The sequence below is a fragment of the Sabethes cyaneus genome, chromosome 3 (assembly GCF_943734655.1).
Source record: "Sabethes cyaneus chromosome 3, idSabCyanKW18_F2, whole genome shotgun sequence".
NCBI lineage: Eukaryota > Metazoa > Arthropoda > Insecta > Diptera > Culicidae > Sabethes > Sabethes cyaneus.
In genome coordinates, this window is record NC_071355.1 from 87566562 (window position 1) to 87591399 (window position 24838).

General features: G+C 38.0%; 2 protein-coding genes across 4 annotated transcripts in view; one reads left to right on the forward strand and one right to left on the reverse strand.

Moving 5' to 3' along the window:
• The first annotated feature begins 3505 nt into the window (after positions 1-3505).
• Positions 3506-23795, forward strand: LOC128741277 (uncharacterized). The gene is made up of 5 exons (XM_053836968.1): positions 3506-4638; positions 5045-5694; positions 5824-6882; positions 20597-22511; positions 23216-23795. The coding sequence occupies exons 1-5, from the start codon at positions 3744-3746 to the stop codon at positions 23296-23298; spliced, it is 4602 nt and encodes a 1533-aa protein (XP_053692943.1). The 5' UTR covers positions 3506-3743; the 3' UTR covers positions 23299-23795.
• Positions 23796-23830: 35 nt separating this feature from the next.
• LOC128739758 (bifunctional 3'-phosphoadenosine 5'-phosphosulfate synthase) overlaps positions 23831-24838 on the reverse strand; it is a 38005-nt gene continuing 36997 nt past the window's right edge. For all 3 annotated transcript variants that reach the window (XM_053835260.1, XM_053835259.1, XM_053835258.1), the window contains 2 exons: positions 24352-24503; positions 23831-24291 (listed from right to left, as the gene is read on the reverse strand). In XM_053835260.1, coding sequence (XP_053691235.1) covers positions 24079-24291; positions 24352-24503 — 365 coding nt within the window. In that variant the 3' untranslated portion in view covers positions 23831-24078. The remainder of the gene's footprint in view (positions 24292-24351; positions 24504-24838) is intronic.

Consider the following 24838-nt stretch of genomic DNA (forward strand, 5'->3'; position numbering starts at 1 on the left):
AGGCACAGAGAGCATAAAGCCGCCAGCTATGTGCTATGTTGTACTATCATTCAGTACAATATTCTGTTGGATTTAAATAAATATGCTATAGATTATGTTGACGCGTTGACGAACACCTTCGAGGGACAATAGCGTTAGGAATAAACATTACCTTATTGAACCTATTACTCATCTTTCATACCATGTCTTTTTTTTTTAAATTTATAATTTAGAAGAAACAGCAGGAAAATCATTCATAAATCATAATTCTTTTATGCTATAACCTTTTATGCTACAAGTTGTATGCAAAAACTCTTGCATGACTTATTGCATGCAAATGTAATATAAGTGGCAGTGGTATTAAACACAGCAAAAGATCATAGTCACGCTAGTAGTCACGTATGGCCATGGAATTGAAGCTATATTTAGATAACATACATACTGTTAATTTTCACACTAACGAGTGTATTTAAATGAATCTGTATAATATACGGAATGATCTGGAGTGATTTGAAATGCAACAAATTATTTTTATAAAAAGTATGAACATCTGTATCTTAGGGACACGAACAAGGAATGCACTACGAATGCGGGTACAAATCTTGACATTTTTAAAATTTTAAACAGTTTGTTAGGAAAATATGTTGTTTATGTGTATGTTTTATATGTATGTTTGTTTATTTTATTGTCATAAATGACTAGAAACATGCATATATTTGTTAAATGAAATCAGGTATGAATGGCAGTGTTCTGTGCAACATTTTTATCAGATTCTTACAATTTGTAGTTTCACTAAGAGAGAACAATAGTAAAATAATTGGATTAGTACATTCTGACCTCCGAAGCTTAACAGTCGTGTCTTCTTTATCAACATGGTATCCGAACGCTTTGAACTTACAACTTCGGTCGTAACAACAATTGCGTATCCTCTTGGCAGTGATATCACATTTTGAATATTTTTGCATGACTTATAACATCAGTCAACTTTAGGTAACTGAGTTGCAACTGGCATACGGTTGGTGACCGTAGGCTTAAAGAGCTTGCCCAAAAAATTATTAAAATATATACCAGTAATCGAGATATTAGGAGAAGAAGAAAGGAAAGGAAGGTATTCAAAATAAAATATATCCATGAACAGAGAATAGTTCAAAGTAGTATTAGGGTAATTTGCCAATTATTGCACACCACCCAATTATTGCACACTACGTAGCACCTTTTCTCGCCGGTTTATTATGTTAAATGTAATTTGACAACATCGGCTATACAATTTCATCATCCAGTGAATGTTACCCTTTTTCCTGTAAATCGACATGATTTTTAAGCATAAAAATGAATTTTGTTACATGTGGCTGAATTTCGCCATACGATACCATACGATTTTCTTGTCAGAATTATTAAGGAAGTTGATTTACAAAATAAGCTTTCACCGAACGTTAGATACAAATAAACATCTTCTATGGGTTTCGTAGAATTGATAGAAACTTACTATACTCAATAAATGAATAAAATTGGGTCTTTCTAACACAAATTGCCGATAAATTCGTATGTTCAATAATTGGAACAACTAATGACTCTCCTTCCAATTTTATTGCACACTTGCTTTGCTTGCCTTAACTCCTGTTTTTCTGCAACACCGATTTGACAGTTCACTTCCCCGCGGTGTTGCCTTTTGTTTATCAACGCAAACAGTGGTAGCCGTAGTTTTCCGAATCTCGATTTTTCCCGTTTTCACCGTTTATTGCGAGGTTTTCAGGTCTTAACGGATGCTAAGGTAATTCTAATGTATATGTATACGTAAGTGGCTTTGTCCACAAATAAAACAATTTGGCCAAAATTCCAAAGTAATAATGAGGAAAAATCAAAACAAAAGCTGTGCAGCAGTTGGGCGTGAGGTGTGCAATAATAAGATTTGAAGGTTATTGCGTGCAAAGTTGATATGCAAAAACGCATTTTACACGAATTTTGTGAGAAATTTTACACAGATGGCTTTGGAACCTTATTTTATATTAGTTTATCGGTATAGTAAGCGGTTTTGCCAAATAAAATTTGATTTCATTTGTTCAAAATCATCAAATTGCAGTAGACGAGTGCTTAGCTGCGCAACAATTGACAATTCACGCACTTTTGCGTTGCACACGATATTCGTATATTCAACGATGTCATATATGAATGAATATGAAGTATTCCACCACGAAAGATTTTTTGACATTAGCTGTGGACCTCGCTGAAGCTGTTTGCAGTAGGAATAATATCAAGAGCATCAAATTCCAAACTCCCGGATCCTCTCCTCCACTCTTTACTCCCCTCTCACTCCTACATAAACGATCCGCAGCTAATGTCATTCTCGTTATTGACGAAACCGCAAATTACTTCATATGTGGCTCATTAGTTGCAGGCGAATTGAACCATTCGCTTCTCTGTATTCTCATGATAAAATCCATTGCCGATGCTCGATGTATACTTTCATCTGGCGAATTTTCCAACATCTGCTTGATTATCTGACAACAGCGCCAGCGCAGCCGAGCGACGTTCTCGCGCAGCGACTTTTGTTTGAGTCTTGGCTTAAGCGAATATTTGAAATGATCGTTTTTATTGACGATGGAATGAGGCTTCAGTGTTACGTCTGTGTTTGTATGATTGCATATTTGCATATTTACATCTTTGTATGTGCGCGTATGTATGTATGCGAAACATACATATACAGTGGACCCCCGCTCGTTTGAACGATTCCTCATGCAAACTAACGGGGTTAGTTTTAAATTTGAACAACTGGTAACCCTAAATATGCTGGAACTTGTGTAAACTGGCTGCCCTACTCTTTGTTATTGTTTGGTGGTTTGATTCAGTTGGCAATTGCAAGCAGCGAATATTTCATTCTCCGATCGGATTTATACCATAATCGTTGGGAAATCGCAATGTGAAATAGATTAAGCACGCTAGATCAGCACAAACGAATCATGTTTATGTGCATTGTCTGCATAAGCAAATGATATCATATTGAGAATGACGTTTGAACCATTTTTAATTTGCACGTCGTGCAAACCAACGGGGTTCAAATTAAAAAGTGTTCAGATTAAAAACGGTCAAACGAACGGGTGTCCACGGTATATTGATTATACTGAAATAACCAACCAAACGATCCCGAACCCTATCTACTATCTTACTTTTCTTCTGCATCTACTGTTTGGTAATCAGCAATTTGACGGCTCGCAAAGATTTGACATAAATAAATGACAGCTCGCTGCTGGGATTTTACTTGCATTTTGTCTGCAGATTCTTTGTATTTCGCGTTGTTGATGCAATTTGCAATATAATCTAAATTTTGCTAAACATTGTTTAGGTAAAATTTACCTAAATAATGTAAACATTTAACTTTACCAAATGTCATTTTTTACTATAGCGCTGGGTACTTTTCTGGTAGAGTGTATACATATTTTAATCCATAAAATGACATTCGCAGGGCACGCTTCGCCATCTTTTGTTTGACGATTTTGACGTTACAGAAAGAAAAGTTTTGGTTCGGCCGCGAAAATTGTTTCGTGTGGTGTTATTTTTCAAATTTATAATTGTATTTTGATATTTTACCCAGTGATTTAACGATTCGTCTTACGTAAATATGTATTGAGATAGCGTGCATACTGTATCTGGTTGTAGTCTCCCAACGGGTTGACTTTTAAAAGAATATTCGACGGTGTGGTTCGATAGGCCGGAATTCAAGTACACGATATTTCACGAGTTTCTGCTTGGCATCTAAAAAAGTAGATATGTCGACCGATGCTACTAGTGATACGACTAATTCCAGCGAAGATTCGGCTTCGCAAAGTACAACAACTTCAAATAAAGTTGATGAAAGCTTAAAGCAACCGGATTGCGAGTCTGATAATTGTGCCGAAAATGAAAGTAATGTGGATAACCCGGTGGATAATGAAGTAGAAAAAAACAGTGTGTCTTCTGTAGCCGAAGAGGCAGGATTGACCCATGGAGAAGAAATCGGAAATGCAACACCCACCGATGGTATAAATTCGGCAAATACAGAAACTGATATCCAAGAAGAAGTATTGGATGACATCAGCAAAGAATGTAGCAGTCCTTTGGTCAAATCAGAACTGGAAGAAAAGTGCGATGGAGGCCTCAGGGACGATGAATTATATGATAAACTTAGTTGCAGTAGTCCAGAACCCGGTGAATTGCAAGATGAAGAAATATCAGAAAATTGTATAAACTCAGAAAACGACGTTCAGGATAGCGGAGAGATCGCAAATGAAAACATGGAAACTGAATATCAACAAAATAAACTGGAACAGTTGCCGAATGTCGAGCATAAACCCGATATATGTATTAAGGCTGAGCCTGACCTGGATGGAGCAAAGTCATTTCTGGAGGACCTCTCAGATGATGAATTGAATAATTCATCTCCGACGATTAAACATGAGGTTTCTTCTGATCCGGAAGATGAAACAAGCAAGAAAAGTCCAAAGCTGAGCTTTACTGACGAAAAGCCGGAACCAGCGAAAAAGTTAGCTAGTATTTTTGAAAAAAGAATCAAGAAGGAAGAGGCAAGTTCCGAAGGAATTCTCCAGGAGAAATTGAAACAATATTTTGGTCACAGCGATTTTAAAAGTTCGTTACAAAAGGAAGCTATTCAAACCATCATAACAAGTAAGTGTTAACATTTAAGATCAAACTCCCGATTCACCGATTCATTAAGTATAGTAGTACTATATAGTTATAGTATAGTATAATTTTTCGCCAGAATTCTCGTTTCCGCAATACCTGGCACACTGTAAATTCGCAGTGCTGCCTTATTAGACTCTTGCTCTAATCTTTTCTTCTGCATTTAAAAAACTAAATCTAAAAACTGCAATTGTAATACATAGCTATTGAAACTAATTTCCATTATCTAACAATAAATTCTATTCGTAAAATGATAATTTTGCCTTAACTAATTTTTGAGCAGATCTAATTTTACGAAATTGTAATCTTAATTTCACTTCCACGAATTGTTGTGAAGTAAATTGTCTTATTAGGCTGTTTTCAGAGTAACATCTTAACTTTCATGTTTCAGGAACACGCGACGTTTACGTTTCGATGCCAACCGGTTCGGGTAAATCCCTCTGTTTTCAGTTACCTGGAGTGATGCAGGATAACAAAGTAACAATTGTGTTTTCTCCTTTGTTGGCATTAATAAAAGACCAGCTCGACGCCCTGGCTAAACTGAAAATTCCAGCCAGTTCCATCAACTCCAAAATGAGCAATAAGGACCGTGAGCGAGTGCTGAACGACTTGAAGAGTGTCCGCACGGACATTCGCTTTCTTTATATAACACCAGAGCAGGCAAATACGGCAACCTTCAAAGAACTTCTCAAAATGCTAGTCAAACACAAAAAGGTTGCATATGTTGTTGTCGACGAGGCACACTGCGTCAGTGAGTGGGGACATGACTTTCGGCCTGATTACCTAAAGCTTGGATCACTACGATCCGAGTATCCATCAATTCCGTGGATTGCGCTGACGGCTACTGCTTCCCAGAAAGTGGTTGATGATATTTTCAAAAATTTGCGACTAAAGGCACCGATAGCTAAATTCAAAACACCTTGTTTCCGGCAGAATCTCTATTACGATATAATATTCAAAAATTCTATCCAAGATGACTATATTCATCTACGCGACTATATCGAAAGTATTTTAGATAAGGACGATATTGACATCAAGCCAGTAAGTAATATAACCAATATAACGCATTAATGTAGCTATGATGATAAAACAATTAATTTCTATACTTTTTACTGTTCAGTATCAGTAATAATATGTCTAAAATGTTCTTTATATTATATTTCGTTACAGAGTAAGAAAGCATGTGGCATAATCTATTGCCGCACACGGGAAACAACAGAGCGTGTGGCTAATAGTTTGACAAAGCTTGGTTTAAAAACTGCGGCCTACCACGCTGGCTTGAAACAGTCTGAGCGCGTGTCGGTCCAGGAAGACTGGATGGACGGGAAATATCCAATCATTGCAGCCACCATTAGCTTCGGTATGGGCGTTGACAAAGCTTCGGTACGATTTGTCATTCATTGGGATGTTCCACAAAGTGTTGCAGCATACTACCAGGAATCTGGGCGAGCAGGGCGCGATGGGAAAAAATCGTATTGTCGGGTTTATCATTGTCGCGATCAGTGTAAATCGATTGATTTTTTGCTCCAACAAGATTTACAGAAAGCAAAAGACACAGCCAAAGAAGATAATGCAAAACTGGCAGTTCGAAATTTTGAGAAAATTGTTGATTACTGCGAATCGGCCCGCTGTAGACATAGACTTTTTTCAGACTTTTTTGGTGATGATCCCCCAGAGTGCATTGATATGTGTGACGTGTGTTCGAACCCGAAAAAGGTAGAAAAAGCTATTGAAACCTTTCAGCAACTATCAGTGTCAGGAAAGCTAAAAACGAAAATAGGCTTTGATGACAATTTCGAGGATCTTTACGAAGGAGGTCGCAAAGGCTTCGAAAATGATTATAATGAAAATGACGAAGCCGGAGACAGTGATGATAGAGAAAAAAGGGCTAAGCAAGAGTCTGAACTGCTCATACAAAAGCAGTTTGCACTGCGAAAAGCTGCTGCCGCGAAAGATTTAGACATGCACAAATCCGCGTCAATTAGTCGAGTGAAATATGCAATGCAAACAACTGTCAAGGTGAACGGTCTAACGATTTCTTCCCGGGAAGCTCATCTGACCCTGCTGGCCGATTTACTTAGGAAAAATGTAGAAGCATGCAAGTCCTCTGACCCTCCGGAACAAGATCTAGTTTACAAAGACTTTGAAGACATAGCCGTTGAAATGGAATACGAAGCATTCACAAACAGTACGGTTGCCAGTTTGTACAGGAGGTCTATAGCTAAACACGTAAGTAATTTTTGTATTTTAAAACCTGAAATTGCGTTCTACATGAAAAGTAGTCGCATTTTGACCGCTAATAACTCAGTTATTTCTCAACCAATTCGAAAAATATTTATGTTTATCGATCAAAAATTTTTCTACAAATTGAATATGTTGCTAAAAACAATTTCTGGCCTGATTTTTGAATAAATCCTTCCTGCAAACGAGAGATTCTGTTCGTGTCTCCTTTCTTACGCTTATCACGACAGTTCAAATACGCTTGACGACATCTTTTTCGCACGAAATGGTTGTTTGCGACACGTCATAAGCTAGCTAAACAATAAGAAAAATTGCATTGGAATGCTTTCTTGCAACCGTAATAAACGTAAGACAGGAAAAGCATAAAGAGAATCTCTCATTTGCAGTTATGACCTATTCAAAAATCAGGCGAGATTTATTTTTTTGAACCTCAGTGTTTACGAAATGTATAAACATCAAGCACTGTTACAATTGATGAATCAACCAATCACATGGAAGCACATTTTTGTTCTCGTGATGACATCTATATACACATGCGATTTCCTCTATGTCAATTTTAGAAAAATGTGACAGGCTGTTTCCGTTATTTGAACGTAACATAATCAATTTGATAATCCTGAAAATAAAGTGTCTACATTCGTTTTAATCTTGCATAATGAATATTACGAAATGGATATTAATTAATAGGGGTGATAAGGGTATAATGACAATGATAGGCAAGATAGGCCACCGTTAGTTTGGGTTTATTACACAACACATTCCACTCAGCTGTTAAATGAATTTGTTAAAAATGTTCTTCACAAACATCTCCATGAAAACCCTCATCTGAATTCATTGGCATGTCTAGGATATTGGGAAAAACCAGACTCAATATTGCAAAAATATTATAAGAATTGCAACCCATAAAATCTTAGGTAAGCTGTCCGTATCTTAACGAACGTTGTTTGACAGTCGACTTATTAAAAGGCACTATTTCAGAAGAAGCGCCCGCATGACAGATAGATCTGCTGCCAACACACAAGTTGTGTCTTATGTCTCTTCTTTCGTCTATTGAAGTTAAATTACCGGACGAGAAGTTTAATGTAACTTAAACTAATCTCATGTTTTTAGTCTTGACCTTGAAATGCGGTCATACATATATATTGATATTTTTTTAAAACGATGGTTCTACTATTGATGAAGGGACGGTAGGGGAAAGAAATAAAAATTTTTTGGTGAAGGAGGGGGAAGAGCGGAACGGTGAGGAGGGGGGGGGATATTGGTAGCTACGCTTAACAAGTACTTGTTTTGACTCCTACCTTTTGTCCAATGCTGGAAGGTGCATGAGCCGAACCAAGCTATAATCTGAGATTATAACCGGATTCGAACCCACAACACCCGCCAGGGCATGTGATTCGCTGGTATTTTATTTTTATTTATTATCATTATGCTAGTAACATAAGACATTGTCTTTTAAACCGTTACTCCGAATTGAATTAGCAAAATGGTGGTAGTAGTAACATAACAATATAAACGTTACTTAAATTATTTTCATTTAAATTTTAATTAAGTTAAACTAAATTGAATTAAAGTGCTCAATACTTTTCCTTTTAAATACCGATGATGATTGAATGAGAGTTAGATTATTTGGCAGCGAATTCCAGGAAGCTGTACCCCTAACGAAAAAGGAATTGCTATATTTTGCAGTAAAGTGTCGTGGCAATAAAAATTTATAATATCGGTTACTTTGAGATGAGATTAATTTTTCATATAAATAACCAGGCTGTTTAGTCTTCGCAAGTTTGAATAAAAATAAACAACATCTCGATTTGGCAAAATTATTAAAAGGACAACCGATCAGTTGATATTGCAAATGCGAAACTGGTGAAAAACGGTTTAAATTAAAAACGTACCGTACACATGAGTTTAGGGCAACTCTAAGCTTGGAGTTGGCAAAGAAAGAAACATCGAACAGGAGAAAGTCACATGCTATGAAATGAGGAAGTATCAGGCTTTTAAACAATTTTAGTTTGGTATTAACAGATAGAAATGCCGCAGCTGTGTAAAGCGTTCTTAAGGAAGAATATATTTTACCGCATTGTAATAAAATATATTTATCAAAATTTAAATTTGATTGTATTGTTATTCCAAGACTTTGAGCGCTCTCTACAAAATCAATAATATTATCATCTAAAACCAAGATGGGTTTCTTGGAAACGTTTCTACTATTATTGTTAATGAAGAGGGCGTGCGTTTTGTTTACGTTTAAAGATAGTTTGTTTCTAACGGACCATTGAGATATACTTTTTATATCTAAATTAATTTTATTTGAAATACTCTCAGCCGAGTCATCTACATAATCGTAATAAACTTGGACGTCATCAGCAAAAATGTGGATTCTGCAATACTTGAGGATGCTGGGCAGGTCATTTATGTACATCGAGAATAAAATTGGACCAAGTATAGAACCCTGAGGCACTCCGGATGTGATAGGGAGGAAAGAGGAAAGAATGTCATTGCTAAAGACTGCCTGCGAACGTCCAGTTAGGTACGACTCTATGAAACTAGTGGCATGTATGGAAAATCTGAAGTTTGTTATTAATTTCTTGCACAAAATTTTATGAGAAATGGTATCAAAGGCTTTTGAGCAGTCCAGGAGTATAAGAACAACGGGTCGTCCTTGATCTAAAACAATTCCGATGTCGTCAAATACCTTCAGCATTGCCGTCTTAGTGCTGTGTTTAGCTCTATAGCCTGACTGAAACTTGCTAAAAAGATTGTTTCTTTCTATAAAATATTCCATCTGTTTTTTTACTATTCGCTCAAATACTTTTGAGAGTGCACTGAGAATACTGATCGGACGCATGTTTTGTAGAGAGTTACCAGGCTTTTTCTTAATTGGAATAATTTTGGATCTTTTCCATAGACCAGGGAAGCTCGCACTACTAATTATTGCATTAAAAATATGTGTTATTGGTTTAATAATTAGTGGATTAATTAGCTTTAAAAATTTAATCGGGAGATAATCCAAGCCAATTGCATTTGATTTCATGTGGTAGAGTGCGTTTATAACTTCGATTTCATCAATTGGACTAAAATAAAAAGCATTCTGGTGGACCTCATTTGGTAAATCGTCTCTAGGATCACTGCAAGAGCTTGAGAAATTATTAACAAAATTTATGTTGATTTCGTTGGAACTGAAATTGGAAGGAGATTGCATCTTGGTCTTACCGATACCTAGAGATTTTACTGTTTTCCATAATTCTTTTGAAGATAAGTTATGATTTAGACGTGTTTCGTAGTAAGTCTCCTTTGCAGATCGAACAAGCAAATTTACTCTATTGCGAAGCAACTTAAAAAGACCATAGTCATTTTCATTTTTTGTACTTTTCCACACTTTATATGCGAGGTCACGATCGACCATTGCTTTACGGATAGTATTGTTAATCCAAGGATTAATTTTGGGGGTTCCAGAGATATTTCGAAGAGGCACAAAATTTTCAAACAAGTTTAGCATTTGGGTACTGAAAAAATCAAGCAGTGAATCAGGATCTCCGATTCTGTAAAAGTTAGTCCAGTCCAATGTATTGAAAGCGTTGATAAGACCGTCAACATTCATCGAATTGTAATCACGATATTGTAAAACACGTGTGTTGAGTGTGTTGCACACGTCGAAATCCAGGCAAGCAAATATCATGTCATGATTTGACAGTACGGGGACATCAATTTGATTGAATCGTAAGACTTTTGAAATATTACTTGATAGCATCAGATCTAATTGAGACGAACCAGTACTGTGAAAATAAGTAGGTTCGGTTCCTAAGCTAACCATATTGTGTTCAGTTAAAGCTGATTTAAATTTGGAGACTTTGGGGGACCCTTTATTTAACAAATTTGTGTTGAAGTCACCTAAAAATAGAACATTTTCGTACATAACTCCAAACTCAACCAAGAGATGTTCAAAGAGATTACAGCAGTCAACTTCAGGGGGATTGTAAAATGCAGTAAGTAAAATCTTCTCGGCGGGAGCACAAACTTCGATAACCACATATTCAGTATACGATCCTTCGTCAGCACGTGTAGATCTATCAATGATATTAAATTTCAGACCATTTTTTATGTATATCAAAATACCTCCTCCTAATCTGCATTCCCGATCATGTCTAATGAACTGATAGTCATTGATCATTAAAATTGAATCGTTAATTTTCTCGTTTAACCAAGTTTCCGTGACACATGCGATATCGACTGCACTGTCTAAAAAGGTACTTGTACCTTTGAACCATTGAGGCGCTGGACAAAAGGAGACTGCAAAATCCACTCATCAAGATAGCGACGCGTCTGGTTGGGTTATAATCGTGCCTTTTCCTACGTCTAATGTAGATAGCCACCGACCGAGAAGTTTAAATCTAACTGGTTTTTACTGGCAGGACTACGACACTATGGAGGCCCTTACGACTTGCAAGGTTAGCCGCGTTTCTTAACGCGGGTTATCCAGGAAACCGGTTATAATGTAACTTGTTTACTATCCGGGATGACGAACCTATGCAAGCACTTGCTACTTACAAAACACTAGTGTGTTAGCTTTTTAGTGTGTTGCTTTTCGCTTCAATACGCTGCGGTACCAATGTGTTTCATTTGCCTTTACCCAAGGCATCGCCTTGGTGATTGTGCACGGTTGTTGTAATTAGCGTATCACCATCGTTTACAATCCGAATCCTGGGCCTGCCATAGCAGCGGCCGGCGTCATCTTTTATTCCGTAGCTCGTACAACCCAATAGCATATGTCGTTAACCTAGAAAAGACATCTTTAAATAATAATTAAACATCTTAAAGATTCTACCTACCTGTTTATTCTTCTGATAACTAAATTCAGCAGTTTTTCGCCAACACGAGATGTTTTCTCCTTAGCGCAGCAGTCTTTCGTCAACACGAGATGTTTTTACAACCTCGCAACGGTTGCTGGTAGTAGCGTCGCAGAAGCCAAAAAATGCTTCCATATTCATCTTGATGCACAATGGAACTGAGCATATTATTGATTATGGTACTATCTTGAATACTGTGCTATAATTATCGCAATAACAGCACATGAATTTTACCACAAATTTAGAACAATCACTTTTTACAACTCCTTTACAATCTTATCTTCGTTTATAAGCGCTTTCTGGGGTTATTGCAAATTATTTTAAAAGTTTTTGTTACCACACCCCGCCCCCTCCTTCCTTTGAAAATCGTGTGGGGGAGCAAAGAAAATTTGTTACTCTTAAGTAAATGTTTTTGTCCAAAATCAATATCAATATCAATACCGTACTTCAGTATTAATATGATAAAAATGAAATTTGTGTTGCATTTAAATCTTTAAAACTTATAATAAATCTACACAATTATGCAAGCTGTGTAAAAAAATTATTTTTGTTTATTTTAAAAGAATTGTCAACCTAGACACACAATATGAAAAAAATTAACCTCTTTTCACATTTCAGTTGCCATGAAAAAAATCTTACTACCATCCATTGGTCCAGTCCAGATTCACTTTTCACTAATTACCCTATTAAACTTCATCAATTTTCACGATTTTCACAACTGCTGTTGCACGCGCACATTGTATTTGTGAGAATGCTTTCCAGAATCTCGGCAAAACGGTCTGGTTCTTTGCAGCTGGGTTTGACGAACGTAAAACGATATTGTAGCACCGAGACTCGGCACTTGATTTTGCTGATCTCTGAGGTTTGTTGTTTTACTGTTTTTTTTTAGTCAAATAAGACTGCTGTATTTCAATAAATACGTTTCGTTTCCGATATCTCAATAAAAAAATATTCCAAACTACTGTCATTACTGTTCTCCGATATAACGAAAAACAGACAACCTGACATACAGGTGGGCAATATGGACCACTGGGTTTCCACAAGAATACTAGTAAAGAGGACCTCCATAGTTTGACTAAAAACCACTCCTTACGCTCTTTTCCCACTTGACCACCAACGAGGTAAGACGTGAAACGATAGACTCCCTGCGCTACTATTCCACACACCGGTATCTTGAATCAACTATTCGCTATGTGCGCGAAACGGTGCTGCCACCTTCCCAAGTTTGTTCTATTTGTGAAGTCAATGCACAGGTTTGTTAAAGAGTGAAAAGGATAGACAAAACTTTGAACCAAATCTTCACAAACTTTCCATATGGCAGTTCCATTAGAGTACAGGAGCTCGATTTGTGCTTACATAGCGAATATTTGTTTGCCTCTGAACGATATCCTCAAACTACAAAATTTTCTCTACTTGAATGCATCTTATCTTTCGAACGTATTTTGTGTTGCAAATAAGTTATAATTTTAACTATTAAAAAAATTAAACTACACTAGCTGTTGGCACAAACTGAACTGAAAACTTTATATGACATCAATTCCCTACAAAGGTCAATTCTAGAAAATATTTCGCTGTCTCATACATTTAGTGCTATGGCGGTCGTCGTCGGAAACTGCTGTGCGTATTGTCAACGTCGACTGTACGGAATATCACCGTCAGCAACGTGGTTGAAATTCGACTCACATGCTCAACTCAGCACGTATGTTTTCTTGAGCGAGTAGCTGTTCTTGCCATAGGTGCCGTACTTAGATTAATTGAGCGGTGCCTTGCTTAAATTATGCATTCTTTGAACTCAAATAGACCACCAGGAAATTGATAAATAAAAACATCAAATACATCAATATTAAACATTTATTTAAATCAAGTTTTATCATTTTTTAAAGATGAATCAAAATATAGTCAATGATTGAGTTAATCTATATTGAAATATAATCAATTTTTCATCATTAATAATTGATATGAAAATGCTGATAAAATCAAATTCTTTTGGGATATTTATCATCAAATATAGGCCATAAATTTTATAGCTGACAATAAAAACTATTGGACTTAGGGCATCTGCTACGGTGATCCAAATTCTGATTTTGGTCCAGAATTTCAGGCCAAACAGGAAAACGTTTCCGCACCAGTATTGTAAAAATCTAATTTTATACCGGAGCGAAGTTGTAAATGTTTGCCTTTCTACACACTTAACAAAAAGCACCGAATTCGGTAAAATTTTACCGAAATCTAAACAGCTGAACGTTCGGTAAAAATTTCGATGGTGCCAATCGATGTTTACAGATCATTCGTAATGTTTGGTGCAATAAAAAATTTTACCGAACGTTCAGCTGTTTAGATTTCGGTAAATTTTACCGAATCGTTTAAGTGTGTACTATATGAAAATATAGTATAAAGGTATAGAAATCACTTAACAGCATTTTCTCTCTGTGTGTGTTTTTTTTACGTGAGGAAACGCTCTATGCCAGGCACACTAATGATGTATGTGGCACAGTGTGGGACTCTAACCCACTAAAAACCTCACGGGCGTCTAACCTTAACCCCCCCGGAACTACCGTGTGTGTGTGTGTGTGTGTGTGTGTGTGTGTGTGTGTGTGTGTGTGTGTGTGTGTGTGTGTGTGTGTGTGTGTGTGTGTGTGTGTGTGTGTGTGTGTGTGTGTGTGTGTGTGTGTGTGTGTGTGTGTGTGTGTGTGTGTGTGTGTGTGTGTGTGTGTGTGTGTGTGTGTGTGTGTGTGTGTGTGTGTGTGTGTGTGTGTGTGTGTGTGTGTGTGTGTGTGTGTGTGTGTGTGTGTGTGTGTGTGTGTGTGTGTGTGTGTGTGTGTGTGTGTGTGTGTGTGTGTGTGTGTGTGTGTGTGTGTGTGTGTGTGTGTGTGTGTGTGTGTGTGTGTGTGTGTGTGTGTGTGTGTGTGTGTGTGTGTGTGTGTGTGTGTGTGTGTGTGTGTGTGTGTGTGTGTGTGTGTGTGTGTGTGTGTGTGTGTGTGTGTGTGTGTGTGTGTGTGTGTGTGTGTGTGTGTGTGTGTGTGTGTGTGTGTGTGTGTGTGTGTGTGTGTGTGAATTTCATATTGAACGGACTTTTAGTTCAAAAGTCATGTATAAAAATACGAAAAATCTGAGACTTTATTTTCTCATAGGTCCCTTAACCGATTTGAAAAAATTTGATTGCATATGAATGGGGGGGGGTCTTTGAAACCCATAACTTCCAAATTTCATGATGATTGGGCTTGTGATTTAAAAGTTACATAAATAAATGTGGAAAAAAGTATTTAAAACATATTTTTGTAATATATAAGCACTTATTCAATGAGAAACAGCTTCCAATTTATTACTAGGGCCTATTCTTACAGTCACTTCACCTCACCTCACTTCTTTCACTTTCCTGTCACCTCACCTAAAGTCACCTCACCTTACAGGCCCCATTTGATTTGTACAGTCACCCCGGTGAGCGGAGTCACCCAGGTGACTGTGAGGATAGCAATTTGTCACCTCACCTAAAAAATTTAGGTGAGGTGATTGTGAGAATAGGGCCCACTATTTGAAAATTGCTGTTGAGATCACGGGGTAAATCACTTCCTGCATAAATATTCAATATGTAATAAATATACGTAGTATACAAGTTCAATATATCGTGAAAATAGAACAGGAGAAAGTGATTTTCAAATCCAGAAGATGATATTCACTTCTGGTAAAAAACAATTTTAAATGCAGTTAATGAAAAGAAAAATCTTATGTCCAACAGCTGATCGCAATAGATGCTAAACCACAACATAATTTTTTATTGATTTTCACTGCTCAAACGTGAATATCAGTTTGTTACAATATCACAGGGCGCTGATATTCTATATTTTCGTGCATGAAGTTCATGCTTGCTGCATTTAGTTATTATGTACGTTTAATCAAAGCAAGCAGATTTTCAATGGAAGGTAGACTGATAATCCAGAAGTTTGAACGTTATGCTGATGAATATTAACAGCACTGATCTCAAGTAATCATTGGTAATCGTTTAAGAGATCAAGAGATTGATTACTAAAAATTAATGGTAATCAGAAAAGTAATCAAAAGTAGCTTTTTTCAAAGGTGCGTAGTAATCATTGCTGTTGGAAACCCCTTGAGTGAAACTGACCAACTGAGTGAAAAGGCCCAGACACAATGCATACGGATTCTGTAACATTGCGGAAATTTGACAGAAAACCCATGGAAAAACTGACAAATTTTCGCAACGTATTGTAAAACCCGTATGCATTGCAGAGCTGCCATAAATACAGATATTTGTGCATGCATAAATTTAGGACCCTGCCGTTTTCTCCGGAGTATTTTATTTTCTCGACCTAATCTTTTAAATAACACAAATAGTTTATGGAGTACTAGTAAATTCAGGAACATTAGTAGAGCCAGAAATCAACAACTGAAATAATTGATGGGTGCCAAATTTTGCACAAATAACTTTTTTTGTGGCAGCTCTGATGCATTGTGTCTGGGTCTAAACGCACAGAACGTACACTCTTAAATGATTCTACCTGTAAATAGGTCAGAGTCAGATTTAGTTGAAGCTAGGTTGAAATTACTCAAAATACCCTTGAAGTGTACAAACTCGAACTTTGGGTAAAAATTTCAACCAATTTTGGCTGCTTGCCACTGATAATTGAATTATTCTCTACGCCAAATAACGCACTTTAAGTTCTTACAACCTAGTTTTTGGTTGAAAAACTACTCAAAATCTGAGTTTGTACACTTTAAGCACATTTTGAGTAGTTTCAATCTAGCTTAAACTAAATTCGACCTATTTACAGGTAGAACCATTTAAGAGTGTATAGAGCAATGAGATATATGCGGGTGTGGTGATGGCGGCGATGTTGGTACTGTCAGCAGCGGAGTGCTATCCCTATCTTAACGAACGGTGTTTGACAGTCCACTCAACGAAGGGCGCTATTGCAAGAAATCCAAGAAATAGCGCCCGTCTGACAGGTAGATTTGCTGCCAACCTTGTCGAAATGTGCTGAGATGTTGGCAACAAAAACATGGCACCCATCGCAAGCCCCTGACTGTCAGTGTGTAGTGCATTGTGCAATGAAGAAATTTCATCATGGTGTGGGTGGAATCGTATCAAGCTTTTTACGAGCCATAATGGCGGACGTGTTCGTAATATTTGAACAGCATTTTTGGCATTTCCCTAATACATCGCCCGTTTTCTTTCCGCGCGTTCACGGTAAAACTAAAGGAATGTACGGAAAGAAAACCTGCGATTTATTAGGGAAATGTCAAAAATGCTGTTCAAATATTACGAACACGACCGCCATTATGGCTCGTAAAAAGCTGGATAGTTTGACGTCGTTTTCTGATTTTTCGCTATACTAATACCATCAAATGTCTTCATCTGCCACAACTTTTTACACCTCATTGTGTGTTTATACCACATTGAGCAGTAATGAGGTTTAAAGGGGTTTGGAAGAAGACATTTCTCGGGTAATTTTTCAAATAGACCTATGTGACAATAAGAGATTCTCTTCGCGTCTCATCTCTTCCACTTTGCACGGCTACATAAATGCATAGAAACGAAAATTTTCAAAACAATTAGCTAGGTACCCAGGTAACCAATAAACATTATAGTATAAGCAGTAGATCGCTCGTTTATTTATTTATTTATTTATTTATTTATTGTTTATTAGCATCTCTGGCGTTTTATACTGCAGGTTGCTGTTTATCAGCCTTCAGACTGCATAACTGATGTAATTTGGCATCCACAGTTCTATTTAAATTCTTCTTGTCGGTAACTAGCTGCAAATAAGCATTTTCAGCACTAAAAGATAGTTAGCAGTAAAGTAGCTGCTTATTTTGCCAAAATAGTATTTAAGCATCATTTAGGGCAACTTAAATGCCATTGGCTTGCATTTAAATTGCATTAGAAATGCTTATTGGTTACCTGGGTAGTAACTCCGGCAACCGGGGTATAACTGGGGGAAACAAAAACAAACGTGTAAAACCCAGCGGGGTGCTATCCCTATCTTAACGAACGGTGTTTGACAGTCGACTTAACAAAGGGCGCTATTGCAAGAAAAGCGCCCGTCTGACAGGTAAATTTGCTGCCAACCTTTTCGAGATGTGCTGAGATGTTGGCAACAAAAACATGGCACCCATCGCAAGCCCCTGGTAAAACCAGTATAAAATCAAAAACATTCCATCAAGAAGACTGGCATCTCTTCCTCGCGCCCATACAAATGACGAGCAACAGAAGCAACAGCGCACCCCTTCCGACAAAAGTTGAAGCTGTGTGTACATGTATTGGTGGGAAAAGATGTGTGCGAGCATGGTAATGCATTGCATACGTGTTTGTGTACATCCATATTCTAATATACACACACTAGTATGTGAAAGTTCAACTTTAACTCGGCAGATAACATTGTTGTTACTGTCGCTCAACTTTAGGCAGAGTTGCCAGTCTTCTTGATGGGATGTTTTTGATAAAATCTAACAACAGCAACAACAAATGGCGCGCCGATGTGTGCGTATGGTATACTTCAGCAAGCTCGATGCAAAGCTAATGTTTTAAAATGCATTAGTATCGGCGTTAAAAACGGAAGACAAGGGGTACGAAGAGAATCTCTCATTGTCACTTAGGTCTATTTGAAAAATTACCAGAGACAGCGAAAAATCAGCGATTGACGTCTAACCACAGAAACAAACCGCGTGGCGTCGGACTTGTTGGCTTGTCGGGGTTTGTTTTTTGCAGTCTGACGTCACGCTCGATTGTGCAGGGGGGATCTATCGGTAAGGAATTGTGAAACTCACATGTGAAGGGGCAGGCAGGTGACCATAATTTTTAATGCCGCTCTTGCTACTTTTTTTCTTACCGATTTGCTGCTCTTGCCTGTATATGTATGTAGCTTTCGAAAAGTTTCATAGATTGCTTTATTTACGCTAAAAAGCAGATAAATGCATTATCGGGATCAAAACAATACAAACGACAATTGCGCATTTGGGTTTGAGGTTCTGTCAACTGCAGCAGACAAAAATAGAGTTGCGAGTCCCTTGGCTCGAAATCAACCACACGCCGTTTGGTCCATAACAGTACAAACCAATGAGGTTTAAAAAGGTGTGGCAGATGAAGACATTTGATGGTATTAGTAGCGTAAAATCAGAAAACGACGTCAAACTACAAAAACAAATCGCGTCGGACAATGGGGTTTGTTTTTGGAGTTTGACGTCACGCTTCATCGTGATTGGTCGATTTACGATTTCACTCACACCATGATGAAATTTCTTCATTGCACTAACACCACTTAACCAACTTTACCACACCTGTTTATATTACATTGAGTACAAACGGCATGGACCACCCCATCCTATGTGAAGTAGTAGAGGTGTGGAACAACGTACCGTTTGATTGTGTTAGCAGCGCAAATAATGTAAACAGCAAGGGTGACGTCAATCTCGCCCTATTCTTCTACGGGCATAAAAAAGCATAAACATTGTGCCGTACAACGATGACACTAATACACCTATACTTTTCAGCATATTACGAACACAAACATGCCGCGTTTGCCGTACCTAAGTAATAGTGTACATAGCACCCCATCGACATCTCTATATCGAACTGCAGTAAACGTCAGCGACAGCATGTCCGGGGCTCAAAATTTGACAGCGGGCCCAAATCAGACTGCTGCCAGTTGAGTGAAACGCAGTGCTAACATGCTATCTCATTTTCGCACACACGAGATGTTGGCGGCGAAAACATGGTTGTCTGCCGATGGGGTGGCATGGACCCACCCCACTGTCACAAATGTCATTCCCATACATTTTTCGTGTAGCCAACATCTCATCTAGCCTAGAGTGACTATATACAGAGTGGCGACAAGTCATCCCAAATGTATGCAATGCGGTTTTTCCAAGGTTTTTCTTTCTCTTTCCTGCATACGCGTTGGATAGGTCGTCTGCTCGATTGGAATGACACTGACAGATAATTATCATTCCAATTTTGACATTGTCGCCACTCTGTATACAGTCACTCTAATCTAGCCCACAACAAACTTTGCCTCGGACAAAATGTATTTGTGAGTAGCCCGCTCTAACTTCAGCCTCGGATGAATCTGTATTGGTAAGCTCCCGAACAAAGTTACTTTTTTGCTTTTTTTCTTTTTGTGTCGGACGTGTAGGAAGCGTAAAAAGATGTTAGCTACTTCTTTACCCTTCAGTTTCATACGCCTGCATGGACCAAACACCATCTGCGGTAACGCACACATGTATGGAATTTGACACCAATAGATCCCCCCTGCCATCGTGATTCCCTTGACATTACTTTAACAAAAGCGCTACACCTGTATAGATCACATTGGCCTAGCAGGATTTTGTTGTATGCGGCAGAATTTACTCTTTTGTTTGTTTAAGATTTTTATACAAATTTTTCTTTCCAAATTTTCAAATTTTGCATTATTCATATTTATAAGAAAAATTGAAATGCTTCATACGCCACTACAATTCGAGTCGAGGGTGAGTGTAGCTGATTATTTTAATATTGAAAATGACCTTAACGATCCTAAAGGCACAAAGGTGGACTAGAAATGTTGGTCACACAAGTCAATAACCCGTCAGCGAAATTACTAAAATTATTTAACAATATTTGTTCATCAAGACATTTAAGAAGTCTTCTGCATAATTTCAACAAAAGCTAATCATAATTTGCCAATGTTAACTGCTAGAATATCAAAATGAGCAAAAACAGAAGACACGACAGATTGCGCTTTCAGCAGTGAGGTTAGGCAATTTGTCCTTTCAACAGTGAGGTCGAAAACTATCAGTGTACATTTTATACACATTCTCTCTATGTAAATAAAAAACTAATGATACAATTGTAAACTCTATTTCAGGTTACCGCTATCAAATCGGCTACCTCGTCCGAAATGCTCTATTCTGATTTGAAAAATTATACTCCGAAAATACGTAACTCACACGGCGGTGAATTCAAAACGATTGAAGCGGAGCTAAAACGCAAATACGGTGATGAAGTTGTAGCCGAATTACGAGATGACGACGAGCGACGTTCAAGCGGATATAAAGCAAGTAGTAACGGTGATCGCCGTCGTGGAAATTCCAAGTTTATTAGCTCCAACAGAGACGGTATGAATCAGACATCAATCAATTCATATTTCAGTAAATTCGATAGTCGTAATGAAAGTAGCAAACCCAGTACATCGACACTAGACGATGGGGATTTATGGGATATAGCAGAAGATGGTGCTGCAAGTACGAGTACCGCAACTCCTGAAACAAAAAAGGACATTAAGACGATCGTATTGGACGATCAAAGATCGCCTTCAGTTGAAATTCTTTCTAGTGACTCATACTCTCATAGATCAAAAGAATCCAAGGATGATTGGGATCGAAAAGAGCGCAAGTCAAAAAAGAGAAAATCAAGTACAAGATCGCGGGATCCCTCACGAGATCGCTCATTGACTCCGCGTGCACGAGACCTGTCTCGGGAAAGATCTCGAGGATTTTCGAAAAGCAAATCGAGACATCGGTCACGTGATAGGTCTAAGTCTCGTGATCGATATTCATATCGTTCGCGGAGGTCTCGCTCCCGCGACTATGAAGAAACCCGCAAAAAGCATAAAAAGTCCAGATCCAGAGCAGAAGAACATGATGATTATTATGACCACAGACCGAAAAAACGATATTATAGTGACTATGATGAGAAACCTACTTTGAAACGACCTCCATCTCCAATGGAAAGTTACAACTATTCAAGTTCTAAAAAACGAGTGTCGCATTACGATCGCAAAGCCTCGGTGAACACAGACTATTCTCCTGCTTATACTAGTACTAGCGCCAATAGCGGTAGTAACGCAAGAGGTTACAGTAATTACGAATCATCAACTATTGGCAGCGGCAAAGGGGCCCTATATTCAACCGATGACATGTGGGATGATGATAGTCCAACTGTTTCGAAGAAAACAGATTCTTTAGCGGATCAACTTTTAGACTACATTGCCCCACCACCTCCACCACCAGTCAAAACACCACCGCCTCCGCCTCCCAACAGTGTCGAGTCGAGTTATTCTACAGGTTATTCTATATACAGCCAACAGAATATGCAACCTGTCTGCAAGCCTCCACCTCCATCAACTGCACCTATTTCACCACCAAGAGAAAAACCTGCTTCGAAAAAAGCGTATGATTACCTTTTTGAACCTTCTCCCGAGAAAATGGTCATTCAATATGATCACAAGAAAACCACGGGCTCTTCAACGAACCTATCACCTCCGGCTGTACCTATCGTTCAGATGAAATCATTAACCGCTGCTCAATACAATGCTGCCGCCCAAATACATGCAACGTTACAGAAGCTTAATGCCGCTGTTTCTAACGCTACGGCACGCAACGGAACGTCTTCATCGTCATCTTCGTCATCATCCCTCTCGACGTCAACGGCGGCAACAACTTCAACAGCTTCGAAAAAATCCTCAACTGTTCTCAACAGTAACAGCAGCAGTAGTAACAACACCAGCACTACCAGTATAGCAGCGTTGCCACCCTCGAGCAGCACTACTTCCGCATCATCCTCCGCGGCCAGTATTCCAAAGGCGGCGCATAATTCTGAAGGGCCGGCTAAACTACAGAACATACAGATCGAGCAAGAAAAAGTCTCCAAGAAAAATCTAGCCGATGTCGTCATCCGCTTCCTTATGCCGTACTACCGCCAGCAGAAGATCAAATCGAAGGAGCTATTCAAGGGGCTCGCTCGAACTATTTCGCACAAGTTCTACGATGTGGAAGTTGTCGGTAAGTACTAGGTTTAGAAGTTGGTGTATCGGTTATTTCAATATAATCAATAAGCTCTACAATTCTGTGCAAAGCACTGTGCTATGTATTATAAAAAAGGACATGTCATAAATATCTCTGAGATTTTTAGTATTGAAAATAGTGCCTGATATAAATATATCTTTATCTCTATTGTTCGGAAAATCGATAGAGAAATTAACTTTTTCTTCCACTGTAACAGTATTATAGCCTGCTCTGCTACACGTCTTAAACAAAATTTTCTTCAAATTAATTAGCAGAGGATGAACGCATCTCAAAACGTTAGTTATGACGAGATTGCAATTTAAGCTAAGCGGTTATTATGTTAACCGTGATGTACCGTCACGTCTCAACTAGCGACTTGTTTTCGCGTTCTACCATCGGATGGATTTCATGGCAACTGCTGATGTTAATCTACGTTATCTCATATAAACAAAAACAGCTCAAGGTGTGGCTTAAGAATATCAGAGACAAGCAGGATAACATGCACTTTTAGTCATATCGCTTTATCTCGCTTATAAAGAACTTGTTGAGATTACAGAATCAGAACAATTGCTCAGGATGTCATAAACTGTTACACTCCTGGTAGAAAAATTATTTTTCTTTTCAAACAATAGAATTTGTACAAAAATCTAAAACTAAATTATTTGAACATTTAATTTAAAAACAAATATTTTCTATTGCAGTGGATCGCAAAGTGAAAAAATACATTGATGACCTGATGACTCACAAAGGTGTGATAGCCAGTGAAGCAGATTTTCCCCATTAACGACATTGTGGTATCGAACAAATAGGTCCATGTAAATAACCAGAAACGCCGAGTAAATTAGCCTGTAAACTAGCATTACACATAGCGTAGATTTTGTGCTTAGTTTTTATCATCTAGCTTAGCTGGTAGGCAAATTCTTAATTTGGGTAACTGGCAAACTATTAATGCAGCAGCAACCAGGGGCAACATGTGATAGTTGCCTATCTTGTTGAACAAGAGACAACACCGTTGACGTCGAGCGAGATGTCAGAGTGTGCGGAAACAGAATATAAGAGATTATTCTTCCATGTTTCATCGGTATAGCGTAGCGAAGCGTCAAATATTTATTGTTGTTGAGTTTGTTCCTTTCCTTGGAATTGCAATATAGTTTCATGATAGTGTCACTGAGCGCGCAGTCTTCTCGTTCAATAACCGCTAAACAGGAAAGTTTCAGTTAATACCTTGATAAGATAGTAGCAATTGCCACTATACAAAATTTATAAGAATAAATTTCGGCATTCAGTCTAAAACTTTATTAAAACTATTTCCAGTAGTTATTGTTTATTCATCCGAATAAAATAATGTTGTAATGCCGTGATAAAATAACATAACAATATAAAATTGATACACTTTCAACAAATCTGAAAAACTAGGTTTTTATGTAGTAAATGAAACATGGCGTGTAAAATTTAAAAACAAAGCTGATGATTTCGAGTCAATTCTCTGCAGGCTGTGCAATTTGGTTCGCACATTGCATAAACAGCTCTCTATGCAAAAACAAAACATAACCGCAGATGAACATCAATTCTCGCCTCCCTTCAGTGACTGATAGTACTCGGAAAGAATTTTCCATGCCTTTGGTTCCATAAATCCATTCGGAGGATCCTGACCAGATCGTGCAAGCCCTCTCATTCGAGTTCCCGAAATGAAGTCGAAGTCGTCTTTCCTGCTTGGATCGAAAAATGCCATTTTCGATGTAGACTTGTCGTACGCAGCAACACGGAAAGGCAAAATCTGCAGGAAAAAACAAGGTCAGCCGTCGTGGGTTAGCAAATAATGGACTAGCGATCTTACTTCGATATTGTCCAATCCAGGAGCCATTTTAAGCACGCGGGCGCCATGCGTTCCGTCATACAGATTTCCATCCGAATACATTTGCTTGTTGGGATGTGGCATACCGGCTGGATCACGACCCACGATGTAGAAGTTAGCGCCAGCATTCATCCCTGTAAGAAGTGAGTTTAAACATTGCATTATTAGTTGTTCTTTTCACTCTTTAGTTCGTGCATAAACATCTTAATGATCCAAATATTTCGAATATTATTCTCTAACTTCAACAAACCATTTTTGTGGAAGTCGCTTTCTTTTAATGTATTGTTTAATAATACAGATTACTCCTGAAATGTAGCACTTCTCCAGTAAATAATTCGTTACCAATAATAATCCAAAATTGATACCGTTTCGCTACAAAAATATAATTTCAAATATGCCTATGCCTATCTGGCAAACATAGTTTTATGCGTGTATTATGTACGTTCAAATGTAAATAAATATCAGTTTT